The sequence below is a fragment of the Delphinus delphis genome, chromosome 9, assembly GCF_949987515.2.
Source record: "Delphinus delphis chromosome 9, mDelDel1.2, whole genome shotgun sequence".
NCBI lineage: Eukaryota > Metazoa > Chordata > Mammalia > Artiodactyla > Delphinidae > Delphinus > Delphinus delphis.
This window is the reverse complement of record NC_082691.1, coordinates 45889187-45914238: the sequence shown is the minus strand read 5'-3', so window position 1 is coordinate 45914238 and position 25052 is coordinate 45889187. Positions and strand designations below refer to the sequence as shown.

Sequence of the window (25052 nt, the reverse complement as noted above, 5' to 3'; positions counted from 1 at the left end):
TGGCATGCAAAGGAAACAGGATAACTCAGAGGTTACAAAAATAACTCCTTTAACATTGATCTTGGTAGAACCCCAGCAGAGGAAAGGAAACTTTTAGCAGCCAGAATGGTCCCTTTATGGTAAATCAGATCATGTCCATCCTCGGTCCAAGATGCTGTGATGGTTCCGAGTTCTTCCAAAGGCTATGAGGCCCTATGTGGCCCTACCCGTCTCCTCTCCAACTGCCTCCCTCTCTCACTCCAACCCCAGTGCTTCTCCTGCAGACCCTCGACCATACCTGATCTACCCTGTTGTTCCCCCAACACTATCTCTGGCTCTACTTTTTCCTTTTCTCCACATCGTTGGTCACTTTCTAAGCTACAATGTAATTTTATTATCTTTACTGTTCATTATCTCCTCTTCATTAGAATGTGAGTTCCAGGAAGGCAGAAGCCTTGTCTGTTTTGTTCTCAGGTGAATCACCAGTGCCTGGCGCCCAGAGGACTCAATAAATATTTGTTGGACAAATGAGAAACTTGCTAAAGTGCTACTGGGGTGGTAACCTCCACTGAGACTCTGTTTGCCTGAGAAATAAATGGCCTCCCTTTGAAGTACCTCTTTCTCTTTCCATAGCGCGAGCTTGCATCTCTCTTGCCGTCAGATCACCTCCCTCCCTCCTTAGACCCAAGTGTGGTCGTGTGCCTTTCTCCTGGCCATGGGGCAAGGCTGAAGTGCAAAGCCCACAGCCACCACACTTGTCCTAGCTCTCAGGCGGAGTTCTGGGGACAGCGCCCTGGGCCTGAGCTAGGATCTTCTTGCTCTACCTGCTCAGGAAGAGGGCATGTGGCTCTGACTTCTCAGTGTCAGCCTGGGGCGCTCACAATAGAGTGACACTTGGCCACACCAGCGAGGGAGAAGCACTGCCACCACTGCTCCTGGGCAGCAGCAGGGGCCCTGGTGTCTCCAAAGCTGGGGGCGCCAGGGGGATTCATCCTCCAGCACATCTGGAGAGTCTCCAGCAGCCCCCAGCTCTGAGCTGTGGATCCCACTCCGGCCCCTGACTCTCCCACGCCTTGTTAGTGCCTCTGCCACAGGTGGGTGGTGGTGAAACCCAGTCTTTGTCAGCCTTGCTTATCTGAGGTCCCAGCAAAAGAGGTGGTGAAACCCAGGGGTGAAAGTCGGGGCAGAGGTGTAGTTTTGGATTGCAGTTATCCCTCCTATCTCTAACTCCATTACTGAGAATAAATGAGATGGCTACAAAATAGGACTCAATAAGAAAGATGAAAGGAATCATGTATTTCATAAAAAAGAGTGAAGACTTTTCTTTTGGTCTTGCCTACCAACTCTTGTCATGTCCGTGATCTCATCTCCAAAGACCTGAGGTGTTTTTTTGTTTTTTTTAATTCAATAGCCCATAATTACTTAATCATTCCAGCTCTGCCACTTGTTCTCAGCTTTACGAGCCAGATAAACACGTTGTTTATTAAAGGAGATAGCCTAAATTCATGGAAAAACCAAAACAATTTGAGAATTTCTTAACAGTGATTCCTGTCTTACAATTAAAGCATGAAAGGAGGAAAAAAAGTGTTGAACTACTAAAATGGTTTCCTTCTCAAGGTTTGTTTAGAAACTCAAACTTCAAAATTTAAATTTCAACCTGAGTGTTAGTTTTTGCACTCGAAATCAATGTGCTCCCCACGTAAGCAATTCTTAACCAGTATGTGGGCTGCTGGTGAGCCTCGGAGTACCTTAAACCCTTACCAATGCTGCCGATCACTTTTGATCAGTGTGAAAACTCTACTTCTGCCGTGGTCGGGCTTCAGGGGACTGTTGGGCCATGTGTTTCAGGCAGAACAGGAACAGCTGAGCTGAGGGCATACTCAGGGTACTGGTAAGCCCGGATGGAGAGGGAAAAAGCACCCAGAAAGCTCCGTGTCTACGGGAACGTGGAGAATGTTGCCTCATGAGTATGTGGGAGAACTCAGCTAGGGTGAGTGCCAGGAAGAGATAGCAAAGTCAACAAGCCACAACTGTGAAGGCAATCTGATCCCTCAAGTGTGCCATGAAAAAGTCTAAAATCAAAGTAAGACCGTAAGACTGAGAACCACCCCTCTAGCCTTTGATTAATAGGAAATGTTAACAGGAGGAGAAAATTATGAGAAGAAATAGATTTTAAACCCTAATACATATCTTAAAGCTGGAACGTGATTCTGAAATTTGAGCTAAAGAGTCACTGAATATAAAAGGAAAATTTAAAAACAAACAAAAAAGACACCGACTATATTTTATCTTATAAAACACCAGTTTTATAAGATAAAACCCAGAAAACATTTAAAAAAGATATGAAAAAATAGGCCACTGGATTTCAAAAAACAAAAAATGAACCAACAAAAAACCCCATTTCAATCCCTGTGGTACATACCTTCCAGTGAGGCCTGTAAGTCTTTCATATTTTGATCTAGAAGCTGTGAAGGAAGGAATCCTGAGCCTGTCTGGGGCTTGGGGTCTGGCTCTCCTGGGGCCGCAGTGGGTGCTGGCTCCTTCACCCGACTGTCTCCAAACACAGCAGCCCACTCTTTGCTGAACTCGCCCTCTTCCAGGGAGGAAGCGTTGAAGATTTCACTCAACAGCAGCAGGTCATCTTTGTCAGCACCTTCAGGTTCCAGGGTCCCTGCCATTGGGCCCAGGCAAGCTGATCAAAGCAACAGAACACGAAACATATCACCACCAAGGGCCCAGGCCCTAGGGAATAAATGTAGTGGGGGTTGGGATGGGACAGACCAGGTGATGGCTAGATTTTTTTAAAAGTTAATCAAAATATAAATTAATTCCCTTACAGCCTCTCAAGAAATTTTGGAATTAAATTTCTAGTCCCACTGAAACCAAGCAATACCCTGTGAGGACTTCCTGGGGACAGCCCCACCGCCCATGTCCCCTGCCTCTTGTTCGTATAAAAGCTTTAGTCTCCTAGGCCTTCCCAGAGTTCAAAAGAGTAAATTTAATCAGAGAAGTAAAAAAACAAAAACAAAAACAAAGGAACACAGTCAAACAAGACAAAATAATAATAGCTGAGCCATAAAACAAAGTCAAAGACCTTTAGTTTCTCCTCAAGGGTTATAGATAATATCCTGAGCCATATCCTTGAGTTGTTTTACAGATACTAAAACCCCCACCCAGTGGAGGAAGTTAACTGCATGCTGACCACCAGCATGTAGACAGGTTGGAACCAGAAGGTTGATGACTGAGATTCCTGTAACATCACCTTGTTACCTTACCATCAACCAATCAGACAAGTGTATGAGTTGATCAGACACCCTGCAAGCCACACCCCTAAGCTTGCCTTGAAAACCCTTTCACTAAAAGCCATCATGGAGTTCTGGTCTTTTGAGCATGAGCTGCCCGTCCTCCTTGCTTGGCTCTACAATAAATGCTGTACTCTCCTTCACCACAACCTGGTGTCAGTAAATTGTCTTTGCTGCTAGTTGGGCAAGTGGACCCTTGTTTAGTTCTCACTCATTCTCTTTCCTTCAAAGCAAGTCCAGTTTCTGAGCCATTAGAATTGCATTGAAATAGTTTCCACAAAATCCTAGAGTGTTGGTTTCTCCTTAATATAAAAGCACATTTACCATCAATACATTTCTCAGACATGAAACAAAGCCAGGATTGAAGGCATGTTGGAGATCTTAGTTCCTTGTTTGTATAGCTTCCCAAATCTTTCCATACAAGCCCCAAATTCACAACCAACACACCATGTGGCAGCCTGCCCTGCCAACCAGGATGAGAAGGGGAGCCTCACCATGCCCGGAATGACCCAGGGAGATGGGAGCAGAGGTATCAGGAAGTCTAACAATGACCAAGAAAGACATCCTTGCTTCCTGTCTCATTTGCGGCACCTCAAGTGCATAAAACAAAGGAAAAGTGGGTCTGGTTTGCCTGAGGGCAGCGGTGAAAGAATGACAGGAAAACAGGGCAAATCACACACGGAACCACTAGAGAATGAGCTTCACAGACCAAAGACACAGCCCTGGAGGGTTGGAGTGAGCACTGGACCAAAGGAGGAGCCCCTGGACCTTCCTTTACTTGCTGTGTGACTTTGGCAAGACCCTTAACCCCTCTGGGCCTCTGTTTTATCATCTATAAAATTTTATTAATAATGCCCACTTGAATATCATCAGGAAGATCAAAAGAAATACAACTGAAACCTCATTGCCAGTCCAGAAGGAAGACTTTTGAGATTCATTCTTAGAATATGAACAATGACAAACTACTAAATAGTGAGTACAAGTAGAATGGGGGCATTACTATCACAAATCCTATAACCTTTCATTGAGTTTTCTACATATTTTGAAAACCAAGAATTGATGATTTTTTTAAACTCTGGCTTTGTTATGGTGTCTAACTGCCACTTGGAAACTACAAACATTTTTGTTGTTAAGTCATGAAGAGAGGGAACAATCATGATTTACATTTTCTCTGAGCTAGATGGTAATGCTGACACTGTCATATTAAGTGAGGTGAACAGGTTTCCCTCAAATATATGAGATAATTTTTAAAAAGCCTTCACATGAATTAGATAAAGCTCTTATATCTCTGTCGGCTTTACTGGATCTATTTTCAACTATACTTTATAGAAAGATCTATGATAGAGGGGATTTTGGATGTGCTGTGCAGACTGGCTATCCATCAGGGAGGGGAGGGGTCCAGGCATGCTCATATCACTGTGGTTTAAAAATAGTGGCGAAATACCACCTTAATTGGACAGCTGTCTAATTTAAGCATTCTTCTTGTTTGTGTTATCACAGAGGTTTGCACTAAGATATAGCCTGTAGGTGTGGTGGTGAGAAGATTGGGAAAATGGCATTTTACTAAACAAGCTTCTGAGACAGTTCTGTAGTGACAGAGTAGTGCAGGAACCACTTAGGCCTGTGCATGGTAGGGAAGGCAGGGCAGGAGAGGTGAGGCAGCTCACAGCTGTGAACAAAGGAAGGAACCTCGGCTGTGACAGGGTGTGTCCATCAACATGCATTTGGGTGTCCTTCCTCCCTCCCCCTCAGTCTCTCTCAGCATCACCCTTTTTACATCTATTAACTTCACAAATCTCTGTACTTCCTACTTTCAGTTGGGTCCTGAGTGCCCAAATCTTTTCTCATGGTTTACTTTCTGGCCTGACTGAAACCAGATGATTGCTGAACCAAACTCCTTTTATTGGAAACAATTCAAGTCGATGTACAGACCCTAGAGAAACAGATGACTTTAAAGGAACATTGAAAATTATGTGCATTCCTCCCAAAGTCACTTTACAGCTCTCCACTGAGTCAAAGCCTGGGGGAGCCTTCGTTGCTTTCATCTAGATGTCAATCCAGGGAAAATCACAACCAACATTAGCAACTACAAATAATAAACCTTGAGAGCCTTTCAAAAATAACCACAGACTGGAAGGGCTCTTTGTGTTTACTGTTTAGGTTTTGTGTGATGGTATTTAGAGTAGACCTCTTTGGGTTTTGCTAACTTAGCATCCCTTTCTTCCTCCTCTTTAGTTTCCCTTCGGGGAGACACCTTCTCCTCTGATCCTGGTGAGATACCACTTAAGATGCCTCACCACCTCATCCCAGGTGGATGTGTGACCTAGGCTGGCCAGAGTCTTTCATTTCTCAGTGCATGGTGACTGGCTCAGGGATGGGCTTCCCTGAGTTTGGAATATGGAAGCTGGAAGGAAAAGGGGCTCTCTTCTTTGGGATTCTAAGTTCTAAAGATGCAGAGCTGAAGCTCCCAGTGATGATGGAGCCAAACAGGGAGGGAAGAGTCAGAAACAGAATCCTGACAACACTGTTTAAGCCCTTGGATACAGCCTTGCTTAAAGTCAATCCACCTAAGTTACATGGACCAATATCCATACATTCTTTTATTCTCTTTTAATTTTAAAGCTAAACTATTTAGAGAAGGATTTCTATTACTTCCAACCAAATGATTCCCAACTAATAATCTATCCTATCCAACTCAGATTTAGTGACTGAAATAAGAAAAGGACCCACGGGGAGGATGATACTGTCCAGAGCTAGTTCTGAATTGAGATTTAGTCTAAGGTCTACCATTGAATGTGGTCTATTACTTAGTGTCCTGGTTATTTAACAGTTAAAGCAGGCTGCACTGTGGATATTTTCTCTTTTAAGAAAACTTGTTAGCTGAAAGCAATGACACTGACACTGACTTGAACCTGAAAACAGGGAAACCTCCTAATTATTGCCCTGATAATTAAGATGCTTGAAATTACTGTACATAACTTGTAAGAAGATCACAAGTGAAAAAGGACAGGTTTAGGTCTGTAACCAGACAAGTCAAGACTTGAAAAATAACACTAGTCAGTTGGCTCTTAAGAATCATGCTATCATTTTCTCTGGAAATAATTCAACTCAACTGTGAGAATATGAGGACACACAGACATACGATAAGCTCTTTGAGAGAAGCCTGGTGACAGTTACAACTGGAGTCACAGCCTCCACCGTGTAGATGAGCAAGCGTTGCTCCTGGGTTACGGAGCCCCACCCTGCCTTTGTCTTAAAGAATGAACAAAGAGATTGCAGGGGCCAAATCCACAGATACTCCTTCCAGCTCCCTTCATGCCCTTGCTGGCTCTCAAGTCTCCATGTTTACTTTCCTATCAGTAACCCAACCGCAGATAGTACTACAAAAATAAAGGGCAACACACGTGACATACTCAAATTCTCACTGCTTGGCCTCCAGCTCTACGACCCTTCATGCACTCCCTCATCCTTTGCAAGATTAGCCCTCCCTATGCTCTCCCCATGCTTGTGGGAGCCTGCTCTGCTCCCAGTATTATTCCAACATCAGCATCTGTAATTGTTCATTCTCCAAGGCTTCCTCTCCCTGACCTCAGGTGTGTGCACAGCCAACAATGTCAATCTTCACTTGATGGTGCTGTCTCTCCCCACACACCCCCTGTCAACTCACTGTCCTAGTTTCTTCTTTCTTCTACAGCCACACATTCTACTTTGTCACCACTCTTTTTGGGGCTGTCTGTAATCAAGTTCCTGCCCCCACCTACACTGAAGTGGCCCTCTTGAAGGTTAACAGAGAGATCCTCATGGCAGATTCCAAGCCCCTTTTCTCAGGCTTTGACCTCTGTAGCACTTTGCACTAATGCCCGCTCTGGAAATGCTGTCATCTCCTGTGAGTCCCCATCAAGTGGCTCTCTTGGATGTCCTCCTATCTCCTTGATAATACTTTCCCTGCTGCCTCTTCCTATTCTGGTTGCCCTTAAGATTTCTTCCTAAGCCAACATCTCTCTCTTCCCTACATTCTCTACATAGAAGATCTCATTTGTTCTCATGGTTCCAGCATTGCTTGGGAGCATTCTCAAATCTCCATCTCCAACTCCAACTTCTTTCTTGAACTTGGATGACAAATTCCTACCTGGGGGCCCTTAGGGGTTTGCCCATTGGCGAACCTGCTGGCGCTCCATAAAAGGCACCCTCCTGTTGTATACCTTTGCTTAATTCAGCTGTGAGGTTATGACTCCCTTCCTCAAAAACCTTCAATGGCCCCCTCTGACTCCTGAGTGAAGTAACACTCCTTATGGTGGGTTCAGGATCACTACAGTCAAGCTTTAAGGCAGCTCTTTCAGCAGCTAGCCGACACTGCCTTCAGGGAAGCCTACGATTCAGCAAAACTCCTCCGACTGCCATTCCTCAAACATGCTTTCCTGCCTTCCTGTCTGGGAACCTGCTGTTTTCTACCAATGAGATGCCCAAAGAGAAGAGTCATACTCAACTGAAAGGGATCGTATAAATCATCTCCTCTAACTCATTTTACAGATGAGGAAAAATACACCCAGGCTAGGTGACCTCAAGGTCATATACTTTATTAGTTATAAATTATATGGCTGGAGACCCATGGTCAAATTGTTTTTTCAGTGCACCACACTGCTTTCACTTCAGAGCCTATTAAGGATCTCATATATAAACAAATATTTAAGTTTTGTAAAGTTTGTAGGGTTTCTGAGGTCATATGGCTCCACTGGTAGCTAGGCAAAGCTCACAGCTGCAGGCACCATGGCAGAATGGTCGAGATGACAGAACCACTTAGCACGTTTACCCTGCCCTGCCCTGCCCAAGGATTCAAAAATAAAAACCCTATGCCTCTGGGAAAACATTCCCTAGGAACAATGATTCTGACCCAGTGAGTTTTCATTGAGTGAAAACTGACCTTCAGAGGAAGCTCTCAAGTTCAGACTGAGTGTGGGTGACAGAAACCTAATGTAGGAGCCAGGTGACAGCCCACTCGGGTGATATTTTTGAAATCATACTGAGGTTCATGACCTCAGCAGAAATTAGGAACACAGAAGATGGAAACATAACTACACAGACCCAAAATGAGAGCACAGGAAAACAAGTAGATAAATGTCACAGAAGTTCCCTTCATCTGTGTGTGAAACAGGAAGACACTCTGGTTTGCTCCCTGGTCCCCACTCTCAACATTATGACTAATTGTAAAGGCCACACGCTTGAAACACACATGAAAAACCCCAAACACCAACACTATCCTCACACTTGGGTAGGAAACCACCTTACGAAGCTGTCTAACAAGAAAAATAGTCTTCATTATAAAAGGCTCTGGTAACAAATTGTACTTGTTTGGAATTCAAGAATACTGCTTCTAAAAACTCCCTTCTGGTGAAAAAAGACATGGATAGTAATAGCAGATGGAGGAAAACCCACCCTGCCCACTCTCTGGGACACACACACACACACACACACACACACACACACACCCCAAACAAAAAACAAAACAAACAACCCCTCCCCCATCAGAGAAAAAAACCCCAACAATGTTAGACCCAGAGTAGGCACTCAAAAAATACTTTTTGGGGCTTCCCTGGTGGTGCAGTGGTTGAGAGTCCGCCTGCCGATGCAGGGGACACGGGTTCGTGCCCCGGTCCGGGAAGATCCCACATGCCGTGGAGCGGCTGGGCCCGTGAGCCATGGCCGCTGAGCCTGTGCGTCTGGAGCCTGTGCTCCGCAACGGGAAAAAGCCACAGCGGTGAGAGGCCCACGTACCACAAAAACAAAACAAAACAAAACAAAACAAAACGAATACTTTTTGATGAGCCTGCTCCTCCATTGTAGCATTAGAGCTTAACAAGCAAGCAGTATTACTGGAAAACTTGATACCTGGAGCAGGGGTAAAGCTACATAGAACACTACAGACTATAAGGTGATCCAATAAGAACAGTATTTGGTTTTAAGGTACACCATTATCTCATGAAAGGAACCAAGCCAGCAGTTTTCTCCCTAGGAGACTGAGGGAGACAGGGAGAAGGGAAAGTTTATGAGAAAAGATAATGAGCTTAGTGTTTGACACATGGCTGTGAGGAAGCAATGGGACCCCTAGTTAGCTACATATATATATATAGGTAAGTACAGGAGACAGTTCTGAATGACTGGGCAGGACCTGGGTGCAGGGACAGAAATGCAGATTACTGCTCCAGGCTAAAGCTTCTCACCCAGACATGTGGGAGCTAGTGAGTGAGTGTCTCAGTCATTTGCTAACTGGCCAGAAGTTAGAATCGCAAATCTGGAGAGAGAAACCAAGGAAGCAGCCAAAGACAAACATTTTCATTGTAATATGAACAATCAAACCATTTTAAAATTGGTCCAGTTAGTCCTGTCCTAGAGAGGGATATTTTGGATAAGGCCGAGTTAGGAGATTTAGGTGAGCTGAATTCATGTAACTCTCTTCTGCCTTATCCCACCACTTTCTGTTCCGTTATCTGAGAGTTATTTTTCTTGGCCCAACTTTGAGGAACATAAGACTTTACATGTTATAACTTGTGAATTGAGACTAAGGACTGTCACATGTGGTCACAAGGTGATTTCAGAGCCACTTTCAAGTACCTCAAAATGTCACTCAGTTTCTTTTTCATTTAAAATGTTTGTATAAACTGGCCAAATACTGGTTTTCCATTACCTTATCGATTTAGTAGGAGAAAACACATTTCATTATGACACTGAGTCGGAGTGATTTTCTGGGCCATGGCTCCTGAAGAATTGTGTCCTTGCTGTAGACAGAAGCGGTCTGCTCTCTGATAACACTGTACCAGGGCTTAGCCATGACTTGTCCAACAGAATCACCACTGGGGGTGAACCAGCCTCCAAGCAGCAGGGTGCTAGAGCTTACAGCTCCCCCAGTCCTATAAAGTCAGCCATCCCTGGATTAAGCTCTTTTTATTTGTTGATTGTTTAATGTCTTACATATTATAATCAGTATTTTAATTCAGGATTTGGGCCTTCTGGCAGTTTCCCGAAGGGCACACATTTGGAAGTCAACTAATTAAGAGTATTCTTTTCTTCCATCACCGCAAGTTCTCTGTACACCGAGAGAATATTTTTATACTCGTGGCCATGTTAATTTTTAAGCTGATGCTACCCCTGGGGCTGCGGGCGCATAAGAGGCAGATAGAGGGAAAGCACGGCTGGTGACTCAAGGGGGGGCTTTGTGGGTTGGCAGAGATAAAGGGAAAGGAGAAATTATGTGACACTGCATTTAACCAAGAAAATTTGTAAATCAATTTTTCTGCCTGAGAACAAGTACACATTTTGAGGAAGAGCACATTCATCTCTTTATCTTCAGAATTAAGTCGAGTGCTCAAAAAAAAAAAAGTATATGAGCCACAATTCTAGGAAACAAAGATTGTAACTACAAACCAATGAGGTGTTTTAAGTAAGGAGAAAGATATCAATCTTATTCCAACATATCTTGGCACATGTGTTAGAAGAAGCTCATGAAAGTAAGCCTGTATCTTGGGCAGTTAGCATTTGACTTAATTCTGTGAAGAAAGGCATGGCTACTGGGTTAGTGTTATACCACTATAACCAAGTTTAAAAAGTCAAAAACCAAAACCAAGAAACTTTTTTTGGAAGAAGCAGGGAAACACGAGACTATAGACTCAAATGTGCTTGTGTCTGTGTAAAGAAACACTGGAGGGATGCACTAAGGGATGGGAATGTTGGAATAGAGAGGAGAGTGGGCAGCAGCAATGGGAGTGAGAGGTTTGCTTTTGTTTTTTTTACTGTATACGTTTATATCATTTTGATTTTTGCACCAACGTGAATATACCACCTACTCAAAAATTATGTTTATTAAAATAATGAAATTAAATAGGAGATAATAAAAGCAAAGAGCAAACTATATAAACAAGAGGTTGGGAATAGGATAAATCATATTCCTATCAAAATAAATTGAAGCTTATGTATAATTATAAATAATCTGTTAAATGTTAAGACTTGCTAAAACTAGGTAGTGGGTACCTATTACTTGTTACATTATTATCTTATCTCACCTTTGTAAGACTGAAATATTTTCCCCCTCCAAAAAATAATTTGTTTAAAAGCACTTTTATTTCATCAAAATATTCTATCCTTAAGCCAAGGGAGAAACATTGTTATGAAAATATAGGCCATGTAATGGCAATCTGCATTAATTATTTGCTTTTTTACTTTCATACCCTGGTGTGATTTCAGTATTTACAAATAAGTAGACATTCTGATAAATATGCATGGACATTCATGAAATACTGCACAGTGTGTTGCCTAGAATGAAAAATTAATAAGGAAAGTGGGTTTCTGCCCTCAAGTTTATATGCCTTAGCTTTGGAAACTTTTTTTTTTTTTTAAAGCCTTGGAAACTTAGTGCTAGAGTTGTGATGCCTTTCCAATTTTGAAAAAACTTTAACCAATGTCCTGTTTTCCAGAGTTTCTCCTCTCACACTCTGGGAATTAAATCCAAATCAAGCAAAGACTGAGTAGAGAAAATCATCAGCCCTAGGTAACTGGGGCTGGCAGGATGACCTTGGCCCACTTCTAGTCCTGTAAGAAACCTGTAAGACCAGGGCAGACGGTATGCCAGCCACCCAGGGCAAGGGATGCTCTAGAATTTGGCTGAGAATCTCAGGGGTAGGATGGAAAGCAAAGGCTATGACCAAGCTGAACACACTCAATTTCTTGGGATCGCTTAAGACTAGGCATGTCTCATCCAAATCCATAGTTCTGGAATCTCTTGTGGGGGGTTATTTAGTAAATGATTTTAGGTCTGGTGAACTTGGGTGTGGGACCTGGCCAGGCAAGCTTTCCCTGTGCATTTAACTAAGGTTCAATGAAGATAAGCACAGTATATCAGCAGGGCAACATTTCTTTCTTTCTTGTTTTTTTAATTAGATTTCTCTTTTTTTGAAAATTGCCTAAATGCATAATTTATAATCTATTTATTTATTTTAAAAAAAATTTATCTATTTTTGGCCACACTATGCGCGGCACGTGGGATCTTAGTTCCCCAACCAGGGATCAAACCCGTGACCCCTGTAGTGGAAGTGCAGAGTCTTAACCACTGGACTGCCGGGGAAGTCCCAGCAGGGCAACATTTCTAGTCCTACCATCTCTGCTTACCGTTTGGAGAGTGTCCCTGTGTCAGAGACGATGAAAAACCCTTTGCATACTTGATCTCCAATCCTGGCAATAACCCAGCAGGACTGTTGCTACTGGCTCCAATTTACAAATGAGAACAACTGAGGCTAAAAGAGTTTAAGTATGAAGCAAGTTACTTAAGGCCATAGAGATCATTTCTAGGAGAACCATATCTAAATTCAGGTCTGTCTGATTCTGAAAGCCATGTTTTTTTTCTACTCCAGCATTCAACCTCTGACATAATAGCTTTTAGCTTTAGTAGTTTGAACATTATGTAATTACACTAAAGATGACAGATCTACACATACTATTTGTGCTTGAGCATATCTGAAGTCACTTATAAAGACAAATGACAGTCACCTAAAAACAATTGCTTGGGAATGCAAAGCTATTCAAAAGATAAAAATTACATTTTCCTGCATGTAACAACAGTATTTAAAATATTAAACAAATTATAACCCCAAAGAAATGCATAAATCTTACCACCTTCCTCGAGTTTCATGTCTAATAGTTCATCTATAGGTTCATTACAGGAGAAGAAAGAAAAGAAAATTGAGTCATTTTCATTTTGTAAGGAGTTTGAGTCAAATTACTAAAATTGAGTTGTTTTCCTTAATCTAGACTACCTGAGCATGCATTATGTATAGAGCTTTTGTCTAAGGCAGATAAAACACTTTTTCCATCTTCAGCTGTAAATATAACACATGCATTTGGTTATCACCGATTCAGAAAGGTGTGTGTGTTCATATACTAACGCTAAGGTAAATACATGGCTTCAGGAAGAAATAGTATCCACAAACCCACTCACACAGAAGCAGAGGTCCTCAGATGATAATTTACCCAAGCTGCTGGCTCTCAATGAATGCTGAGTTAACAGCCCTGAATCCTTGTTTTGTTTGGTAGAAAACTATATGACACTGATCAACAATTCTCCTTCTACGGACAAATGTGTGACTTAAGTACCAGAAGATCGAGTGACGGTGAGCTAAGGAACCTCAGCCACGTGGGCCTCGCTAAAATAAAAGGGCAGATTACGGGTGAAAGAAGCCAACCTGTAAAGGCGACATTCAGCGTGATTCCAACTATATGACACTCTGGAAAAAGCAAAACTATGGAGACAATAAAAAGATCAGTGGTTGCTAGGAGTTTGGGGGAGGGAAAGTTGAATAGGTGAAGCAACGGGGGATTTTTAGGACAGTGAAAGTACTCTGCATGTGGTGGATACATGGCATTAAACATTTGTGAAAACCTACAGACTGTACAACACCTAATGGAAACTATGGAATTTGAGAGATAATAATATGTCAGTGTTGGTTCATTGATTGTTTACCCTGGCGGGGGATGTTCCTAGCGGGGGTGGCTATGCATGTGCGGGGGGCAGGGCATATATGGGAACTCTTTGTACCTTCTGCCTGATAAAGTGTGTGCGTGTGCGTGTGTACGCACAATATAACGACCTTAAAACTTGGTTTGCTCATAGGTACATTAGACTTTCTACAGGTCCCAGAATAAAGGACAGATCGCACTTCATTATAATGGATTCCGTTCTGTGTATATATAAAATAAGGAAATGAACATTTACGATCTCAAAATATTATGCAGCTACCACAAGCAAGTGAACATTCGGCACAGAGAGAAAATCTGATCCCCCTGTACTGTCGCATGTTGTATAAATAAACGATCTATATTGATAATTTGAATAGAAATAGAATCAACTGGAGTTTACATTTTTCCCACAAAACTAAAATTTTTCTATTCGATTACTTAGATTCCCACAGGATTCGTGCTGTCAGCCCTGCATGATCCTGAGGCTGGAGGGTGTGGATCAATACAGTCAGAGACTCTCACATGGCCAGCCTGCCTCTCTGGCTTCTACCACTTACTCCCTCCGTCAACCTCTAGGACATTGTTCCTCTGACCTTCCCCTGGTCCTCCCTGGTTCATAGTCTTTGCCCAGGCTGTTTCTTTTGCTTTGATAGGTCTTGCAGTAGCCTTGACTTAGCCAGTTCCCCGATGCCCTCGAACAGGTGAAGTCACCCTAACACACAGGCCCATCGCCCTTGCAGCCCACACCCAAGTTGGAGTTGCCCAGTTACTTGTGTAATTGTTAGGTTACCACCTGCTTCCCCTTTTGACTGTAATCCCCATCCTGGAAGGGTCCATCACCATGGGCCCAGAGCCCTGTGCTGTGTCCGCCACAGAGGTGGCTCTCAATTAACATCCGCTGAACAAATGAACAAGTACATGAGTAAGTGAAGGCATACAAGCACGAAGGGATGACACGAAGCCAAGCTGTAGAGGCAAAAAAGTGGTAGTTTTTTTTTTTTTCCCTGTTGAAAGACAGATGGGGGAAAAGCAAAGGAAGCAGTAAATGGGAGAAGAATAAAGTAGGTGATGTGGTTGGCAAAGTAGGAAGGAAGACAGAGTGTGAAGGGAAGAGATGGAAGAGAGGGGGAGTTCTAGGGTATAATCTGCCCCCTCCTGTCTCCTGGAAAGGCTGCCCCAGCAAAGGGCAGAGGCAGATACATTCCGAGAGGGCCAGGCTGAACAGGCGGTTGGGGTAATTTTAGTTCTCTTCCTATTACCTATAAAACTTTCCCCTGCATCTCCAAGAATTTGAGTCCCAGCGAAAGGCTCAGCTTTCCATCCTGAGTTCTGTCACACTTTACCCTACCCCATGCTCCTCATGCGAGAACGCACCAGTGAATGAATGGGCTGTAATAGCAGAAGGCAGGAATAGTTGACAAGCCCTTCAAAGCACACTGTCTGGTCCACCAGTGCTCTGATCCCTCTTCCGACCACACGAGGGTCAGTACGCCAGAGGGATCTGGTGCCACTCAGTACTGAGCAGGCCCAGGAACCACCTGGAAGAGCAGTGTCTGAGCTCTCCCATCTGTTCCCAACCATGACCAATACACACCCCATGACACAGCCAAAATCGAACTCTCCTGATGTCATCATGTAATCTCTTTGCAACCATCTCTACAGCCCAAATGGCAGTTACAACTCGTAATGGTAATAGCAGAAATGTTATCACCTGTTGTAAAAGAAATAGTATCAATAGTGATGCTCCCCTGACAGGCTGCTGCTGAAATGACTAATGATGCTGTTTTCTAGTTCAAAATATACAACCTCTCTCAATAACGCTATAGGGTCAACAGCACTGATATTTGAAAATTTAAAACTTAAATGATAGGAAGCAAATTGATATAGAATTTTCTCAATTGGAAAAAAAGGTCTAGAAGAAGTTTACCGAAAAAGAAAATGAGCTGGCTGTTGTGCAGCAGTATTTCAGAAGCAATTCTAAATAAAAATCGAAACTTACTCTTAAAACTAGAGGATTCCTTGTGCTGGTTTTCATCCTCTAATGAAATTAACCTTAAAATTAAAAAACAAAGTTTAGTAATGTTGTTCTGAAAATGTTATACTTATGATAGAGCCAGATTTTCTGTACAATATCTATTACTGTACGTACACACACACACAATATGAACATACAGTCATTTACATGCTATATATTTTTGGAAGAAGAAATAAATTTGCTGGCTTTCTTCTGTCCCTGTACTAAAACTGGTTAGTAGTATCTTAACGTCTGAATTTAGTTTCATGCCAAGGCACATATTCTGTAAATATCTAGGTGGGCAGTTATGTATAACAAAGATAGATACTTACAGTTATCACTTTAAAAACATAGTTAAAAAACTGATGGACAAGCAGGTGTTTATTCTGATTCGTGGTGTTCCAGGAGAGGATACCTCAGGAGGTTAGCTAAATTACATAAGGCTGAAAGCAGGATCATTCTCAAATCCACAAGACTGTTGCCTACTGAACTCTCACTATTCATGGGTAAGATGATGGTGCAGATACATCACCACCCTGAGATTCAGCTGGCGCCTCTGAATCCCCCTCCTAGCAAAGTGGTTCACTTTACCTGCCATTTCTGAACAAAATTCTTATTAAATTTCATTGTCATTTAAACTAGTTACTTTTATACTTTTTGAGCTTTAAAAAAGGAAGTAATAAAAATAATGAAGAAATATGAAATTAATTAAAACTAATCACCCAAAACTAATCTTCGGTGGTTCCTCTCTAAGTAAAAGTTAATGCTTTACTTTGATTGCAGTAACATATATGGTGAAAAAAAGGCACCAGAACTCACTCCAGGCCCTGCCTCTTACTATACTAGGGGCCATGGGCAGTCCCTTAACCTCTCTGAGCCCCACTTCCATCATTAACACAACAGGGAAATGCCTATGTTAATTACATGGAGGGTCATCATGAGAATGAGTTGAGATAACATGAATAAAGCACCTGGCATTGTGTTTCATACACAGTAGGTGCTCACTAAATGGTAGCTAGCATCACCATTACTAACAGTAATAGGTTAAATTGCTTCCCCCTCATATAGTCAATTGTACTAGATTCAGAGCACATTCTATAGTTGTTCCTACAGTGAAAAATTGTCTTTGTTCTGCACTAAAGAAATTTTCTAGTATTTGCTTTAAAATTAAAGAAGGCGGGCTTCCCTGGTGGCGCAGTGGTGAGTCCGCCTGCCGATGCAGGGGACACGGGTTCGTGCCCCGGTCCGGGAGGATCCCATGTGCCGCAGAGCGGCTGGGCCCGTGAGCCATGGCCGCTGAGCCTGCGCGTCCGGAGCCTGTGCTCCGCAACGGGAGAGGCCACAACAGTGAGAGGCCCGTGTACCGCAAAAAAATAAAAAAATAAATTAAGTTAAAGAAGGCTACCCTTGGTGGTAAATACTTCCGTCAGACAAAAAAGATATTTAAAACCTGATTTAGAAACACAGTAAAAATGTAAACCTGTTTTAGCACAAGATTGTCATCTAAACTTTTTTGTGTGGAAAAGGAAGAACAAATGGAGGTAAGGTAATCTACTAGGTTAGCCAGCTCAAGATTAACCCCATTCCCACGGGCTATGACATCTCAACAGAAAAAGACATAAGTTCACATGTAAACCTCCTCCTTGCTGTATGAGTTGAGGAATCATGCAGCATATATGTTGAAAAGTTCATCTCAGTGTTTAAAAATGACTGAAGGAGGCTTCTCTGTAAAGAGGCAAGAAATGATGATGGAGAGTCACTTCCTGCGCTCAAAGCTGCTCTCTGCTTCACAGAGGAGGAAACAGAAAGTCTGCACGTAGAAACAAAATGTCAAGACCCAACACTTGTGTATCATAACACCTGAGTACTACATGTGTTGTGAGGTAAGCTAATAAGTTATTTCCTTCTATGAGAGAAAAGCCGGGGATTTCCTATCTAGGACAGGATCTTGTAACTGATGGTGACAAAAGGAATAGATGGGGTGCAGAAATCCCAGAGAGCAGGAAGCTGGGTCTGAGGCCAGGGAGTACTGGGGACCTTTGCCCTCTCTTGCCCCAGCCAACTCCTCACAAGTTGCCCTTCCTAAGACCCCAGAAAGGGGTCTCTTCTTGGGATAAGTGAGTCCCGGCCTAGCAGGAATATGTGAGGGGAGGAGTTTGGCCTCAATTTTAGTACATCTATTCAGAGAAGTGAGGAAGTAAAGCAGTCACCCTGTGTCAGAAACCCTGGCAGACTCGGTCTGCGAGGATGGCGGTGGCCTTACCTGTGGGAAGAAAGGTTTGCCAAGAGAAGGAGCCGTGACTTACTGACTTGGTTCCTCCACTGAGGCCTCTGCACTTTCCTGCTGGGCAATCTTCTTCCTTTCTTCTTTCTCAACCAGCTTTTTCATAGGGTCTTGTAAGCTCTTGATCAGGATAATAGGAAAGAAAACAAAAGACAATGAAAGGTCAATTAAAAACTCAACTGCCACTGGTCCCAGTAATCAAACCCTGAATTAGAGGTTTGGGGAGGTAACCTTGAACCAAACAAGTGGACAGAAAGGAAATGCTGGATGTTCTCAGACCTATCCAAGAAATACTAGCTTATAAAGGAGAGTTGTTTTGCCACTAGATTTATGTTTTTCCCTTTTGTGATAAGTTATTCAAAAGAAGGCCTTTTGGCTATTGCTAACTTTATGTTCCATCTTTAACATGCAGCTAAGATAAACATTCTGTTCTGCTTGCAGCCCACACACTGACAGAGTAGAAGCTTTCTCTCCCCCAAAGATGAGACAATTTTATTTTTAATTTTGTTTGCTATTTTGCAATATAAAACAGTTTATTTTTTAAAAAAACAAGAGGAAACAAACCCTTTTTTTTCAAACCCAAAATAGTAACTTAACAAATTCTGACAAGTTAACTCCCACGAGTGGACAGAGCAGGTGCGTCCAAATCTTTGTAGGTTAAAAACGGGTGAGAGTCTTTTTTTGGCACATAATTTCTTCGAGCGACTGTTCTTAAAGTTTATTAAATATTTAAGGAAAGGTGTTTTGTTTTTTTTTTAAAAAAAGCAAAAAGTCCCAAGGAACTGTACACCAGTGACAAAGCCTGAAAAAGCAAAACATCCCTGTAACAACTGAATAATGAGTTATATACAAAGATCTCCATTTCTGGCCTAATTATAATACAAACAAAAAAGAAATATCTCAAGATACTTATCCTGCTTATATTCTCAGAACTATTAAAGTCCTCATCCTCTGGGTCTTCACCTCTCCTCCTGTCTCCTTCTCATCCTTCACTTTTCTAGTATGACACACACACAGAGGAGGCAATAACTTTTCATATGCCAACTCGGACTGATTACTGATGGCTGACCGGAGGGCTGGTTGAAGATGGTCTGAAGGCTGAGTCTTGGCAGAGTGGAGCTGTGACTGGTTTTGGTGTCTGCCATGGACACTAGATGGACACTGGTGCCACTCTTCCTGCTAGAATAATTTTCCTATAACACCCAGGCCATCATATTACCCTTTTTCTCAAGAACCCATTGTAGTTTCTTATTTCCTTCCATTTCTAGTCTAAACTTCTCTGACCAATTTAAAAGATCTTCTAAAATGTGACCCTATCCTACTCTTCCAGATGCATTCCCGCTAACCTCACATGTCCTTCCGTTCAATTAGGTTTCTCTCCTCACGGTCTCCTGTGTGCTGGTTGCTCCCTTCCTATCTTTGCTCAGTCTGCTGCTTTAACCTAAAAAGCTCTCTCTACCTATCTGTCTATCCTCAAAGTCCTATCAGTCTCTGCAAAGTCCAGACCAGTTACTACCATTTTTCATAAAGCGTCATTCACTGAGCATGCCAAATTCAAGAACGTCCTTCCATCTCCAAACTGCACTTACAGTTTTATTAGTATTTCATTATACATATCCTGTATTATGTTTTGTCTTTTAAAAATATTTTTTTTAATTAGAAAAGTAATAAAACCACATGTAGAATGTTTGGGAAGTAAAAAAGGAAAAATTACTCGTAATTCCATTTCCCTAAAATAGTTATTATTTTTATAATATTTCCTTTCTTTTTTTTTCTTACTCATACGACTTATACAGTTGGAATCCTTGTTTGTATAGTAGATATTTTTATAGAGCATAGATGCCCTATTAACCAATTTAATGTATGTAGATATTTCATAATTAAAACAATTTGAGTGCAGAATATAAAGAAGATTTTATATATCTTAAACATTTAATATTGAATTAAAAAAATATAAATGTTTAATTTATATTGCCAATATTCTAAGATAGGGCTAAATGTTCTCTTTGAATATATGTCCCCTGATTAGGATTCTGACGCATTTTCTTGCTTAAACCACATCCATAAGGAACTGCCATAGTTTTTAATGATTCTCTATTTCTGGATATTTAGATTAGTACACTCAGTCAGCACATCCCAAGGCCAGGGGCTGTTTTGGGTACTGGGGATACATGGTGCACAAGACAGACAAAATCATAAGCTAGTGATGGATCCAGGCAGAGAACTGATATAGGGGGATAGAAAGTGATTGGGTCATAAGGTAGCAGGTAGCAGGAATGTCCTCTCTTAGAAGTGATACTTCAACTCAGAGCTAAATGGCAGGAAGGAGCCATCCACGTGCAGCTCAGGAGAACCACGGGCCCCAGGTGCAAAGGCCTAGCGGTAGGAACAGCTTGGCTTGTTTCGGCTGTAGAGTAGTGGGTAACGGGACAAGTCTCATGAGACTGGGATAAAGAGATCAACAGGGGTCACACAGGGAGAATGTTCCTTTACCCACATTCCTCAATACTTAACATTTTGCCCCCATTAGTTTCCTTATACTCTTTTGCTCTTTCTGTCTCTCTACTGCATGACAACTAAATGGACTCTATGATCCTTGGCTGGAGGGGGAAATGCTATGAAGGACAGCATTGGAACAAATGAAGCAATTGGAATATGGACCATAGTCTTAGTGTTCTTCATATATATGTGTGTGTGTGTGTGTACACCCAAAGGCATCTGGTAAAAGCTGGGCACGTGTGTGTGTGTGCATTTTGAAAATGTGCAACCACAAGGAGTAGTTGAACAGATGTCAAGGACTTACTCTTTTCAACTGAGCTGCCAATCACGGCACTCACACACACACTCATACACACCCCACTTCCAGCAGTTTTATTCTCTAAAGAGTGGTCCAGCCCTGGTCAAAGTGAAGCCAGGAGAATTTCCAGAGAAGGCTCCGCCGGCTCCAAGTCTTGCTTTTAGATTCTGTGACGCTTCGCTCAGGCCTCCTGGTTTGCTCAGTTATCTTCTCTCTGCATTTCCTTTGTATCAATCAGCAGTGGCAGGGCCAGGACAGCTGCTCTCAGCCGGCCATGTCTAGCTGCCACAGTGCTCGCCTAAGCCCCTGAGATGCCCTTGACAGCTCCATGGTTATCATCCCTTCTGTCTCTAGCCTGACCTCCCCTCAGAACCACACTCCAGCAGCTCTCAGACAACCCCTTTGTGATGTAAACCACTTATTCCTTCTTTTCAACCCCTGCTCCTGTTGGGCCATTAGCAGGCACTCAATTGTTGGCCCCCTGTCACCACCATCACGGTTAAGTCACTATTGTGCTTCACCAACAGAATGGCTGCAGTTCCAATTGCTACTTTATTATTAATAATTCCTGTGACAATCACTCCTTCCTTCCTTCTATTACCATTGTCCTTAAAACAATTTTGTTGTTGCCACTCAAGAGAGGTGCTGTGTATGCACCTGTTGGTTGATAAATTAATGTACATAAGGTTAAACTGCAAAAATTAGAGCTCTTTAGCTAAGAAATTCAAAGGTTAGGGGAATCATGTGAAAAGGCTTATAAAATCATAAGCAAAATTAATACTGAGCACATGGGCTTATTTATTAAATATTAGAATTTTGAACTAAGGGGACTCGTGTGTGTGTGTGGGTGTGTGTGTGTGTATCTTTACTGAGATATAATTCACATACCACAGAATTCACTCATTTAAAGTGTACAATTCAATGGTTTACAATATAGTCACAGTTGTGTGATCATTAACACAATCAATTTTAGAACATTTTCAGAAGGCGTCTCTTGAAGCAAGAGAGAGTTTTAGATCAAACTAAGCTATATGTTCCTCTACAGAGCAAGGGAAAAAACCCTGCAACACCACATATGGAACTTGTTTCTTACAAAAGATGGTACACATTGAAGATATAAAGAGGATTAGAGGAACTCTGAAACATTATGGAGGACAAATCATGTCTGCTTTCCTCCTTCAAAATCAGTTCCCGGGTGTGACTGTCAGATACAGGATATTCTACATGGTGAATCACGACGTTTTCCAAGGTTTGATTATAAAGGCCCAACTGGGGGCAGGCGGGTAGAGGTGAATTCTTCAGATTAAAGTCCAAAACTCAGCTGAAAACGCTTAACCCTGTAGCATCCTTAAAAGTCAGAGGTGACAGCATCTTCTGTGTGACGTGAACATCTGCTCAGGCAAAATGAATCTAAGACGCCTGGCTGACTGTGCAGACAAGGCAGCCATCAGATGGAAGTAGTTTGAATCACTGGCTGATGGAAGCCATGTTCAAATCCATGTCCAGAAATAAAACGTCAAAGCATTCTGTTTCTAAACCCCAACCTTCTAGGCCCTTCATTAAAATTGCTTGGGAAAATCACTATGAATTAGAAGCAATACAACATCATATAAGACTGAAAGGTTCTCTGTGAAGGAGGGAATGTTTTTAGAACAAGTAACCTTTCTCTGTTAAGGCTGCACTGACATGCTAATAGTTTCCATCAATGCTTAAATGGTTTCAGGAAGCACACACACAATATGTAAGATCAGCGTGACAGAGGAAACTTACAGACCGAGCTTGCAAAAGTGTCTTAGAAAGGAAACAGCTTAATATAATAAAGGGAGTTACTACTTCCTGTATTAGGAAAATAAAAGCAACAGCAACATTCATCTGAATGAAAGCAAAACTACTCAGCAAAACAAATTTCACAGGCAAAAGAACAGCAATCAGCCCTCATCTAACGACCTAAATTTAATGTTTAACTTTGACAACTGGGTAATGTTTCCTCTAATCTTTATTACTTTTAATTTTCTTAGGCTACTTCCCATTAATTACACGATATGTATATAAAGGTGCCAAATAATTGTTTATAAAAGGAAATAAAAGTGCTCAAAATAGCACGGCATGGTTAAAAGATGCTGAACTCAGTTGGGTTTGTGTATATTTGTGATTTTATAATTAGTAGCACATGAGGAATAAAAAGCAGAGGCCATGACGATGTGTATGAGCCACATAATTTATGGACATTTAGCTCACATGTCCTCCCCACCCATGCAGCTATAAATTTATAAAGGCACTGTACAAGGAACACAAATTAATCTAGGACCAGAAGGTACTCTTGAATTCTACTGTAGAACAAAAAAGTTAAACAGTAAAACTACAGAAAAATAAACACAATCTATTCTTTAAAATAAGATGGAGACTTCCCTGGTGGTGCAGTGGTTAAGAATTCGACTCCCAGTGCAGGGGATGCGGCTTCGATCCCTGGTCAGGGAACTAGATCCTACACGCATGCCGCAACTATGAATTCGCATGCCACAACTAAGACCCGGCACAACAACAACAACAAAAAAAAAGATGGAAAATTAGTACTGGGAAGGCATCATAGTGTACTAGAAAGAGATGGACTTCGGAAATAGTTCACGTAGTGCTGTGCCCTGGTAAAGGGTCTTCACCCCCGGGAGCCTCTCTTTACCCATCAGAACAAAGGAGACAAGTAAACCATCCTTGGGACATCGTGAGGATTAACTGAGATAATGTCTTTGCAGAGTACCAAGCTCATAGTAAGCACTCAAAACGTGCTTTCTTATCAATGACTTTTAAAGATCTAAAAGGAATTAGATGTCTTAAGGGCTCATTTTGTGTTACGTACCGCATCCCATGTTTCATACATCTCTCAAAACCCAGATAAACACTGTCCTTCCGATTTCCTGACATGGACATGGAGATCAGGGGAGGTGAAGTAATTTGCTTAAGGCCATTCAACCATTAACAAGGAGAAGCAATATTTAAATCCAGGTCTTTACAATTCTACAACTAGTTAAGAAACTGTATTGAATAACCAGGCCAAGAATATCTACTGAACTCCCCTTTCATATGAAGTACCAAGGAGATGGAGAGGGCTTCATTTCAAATTCTAAAGGAAGGGCCATGGTATTCGAAGACTGACATATACAAGATGCTTTTCGCCTTCAAGCAAATACTTGGAGGATATGGGGAGGGGGAAGGGTGAGCTGTGACAGGGCGAGAGAGAGGCATGGACACATACACACTACCAAACGTAAGGTAGATAGCTAATGGGAAGCAGCCGCATAGCACAGGGAGATCAGCTCGGTGCTTTGTGACCACCTAGAGGGGTGGGATAGGGAGGGTGGGAGGGAGGGAGACGCAAGAGGGAAGAGCTATGGGAACATATGTATAACTGATTCACTTTGTTATAAAGCAGAAACGAACACACCATTGTAAAGCAATTATACCCCAATAAAGATGTTAAAAATAAATAAATAAATAAAACAGCCAGGACATGGAAAAAAATACTTTAAAGTGCTATTTTTAATTGAAAATTTATAGCTGTACTTTTTTTTTTTTTTTTTTTTTTTTTGTGGTATGCGGGCCTCTCACCGCTGTGGCCTCTCCCGCTGCAGAGCACAGGCTCCGGAAGTGCAGGCTCAGCGGCCATGGCTCACGGGCCCAGCCGCTCCACGGCATGCGGGATCCTCCCGGACCGGGGCACGAACCCGTGTCCCCTGCATCGGCAGGCGGACTCCCAACCACTGCGCCACCAGGGAAGCCCTATAGCTGTACTTTTTAAAGGTGGCGATTCTGCTTTCTCTACCCTCCTGCCTCACAGCCAGAACACCACCTGAAAGAAGTGCCACAAGGCAGAGTGAAAGAAGCATAAGCATGTTTCCAGATCTACCATGTACTGGGCATGTGTCCTTGGGCAAATTACTAGACCTTTCTGAGCTTCAGTTTCCTCATTTGAAACATGGAAAGAAGAACAAGTATGCCCACTTCCCCAAGGCTACTTTGAGGATTAACTAAAATATATGCACTTTCTATATGTCAATGCTGAACCTAACGTATTATTCATTATAAGACCCAACCTTGGTACATTAGAGTCCCACGTACCATGACAAATTCTTCTAGACATTATTGCACTTCACCCTTAGCAGAACGCCTGGCATAAAGTAA

At 42.2% G+C, this 25052-nt stretch overlaps 1 protein-coding gene across 10 annotated transcripts in view; it reads right to left on the bottom strand.

The window, feature by feature from the left end:
- The window catches only part of ICA1 (islet cell autoantigen 1), a 145647-nt gene that overhangs the window by 10838 nt on the left and 109757 nt on the right, over window positions 1-25052 (bottom strand). For 9 of the 10 annotated variants that reach the window (XM_060020457.1, XM_060020458.1, XM_060020460.1 and 6 more), the window contains exons 9-12: window positions 18102-18199; window positions 15781-15833; window positions 12939-12971; window positions 2402-2671 (exon numbers count right to left, since the gene is read on the bottom strand). In XM_060020457.1, coding sequence (XP_059876440.1) covers window positions 2402-2671; window positions 12939-12971; window positions 15781-15833; window positions 18102-18199 — 454 coding nt within the window. The remainder of the gene's footprint in view (window positions 1-2401; window positions 2672-12938; window positions 12972-15780; window positions 15834-18101; window positions 18200-25052) is intronic. The other variant, XM_060020462.1, reaches the window with a different exon arrangement.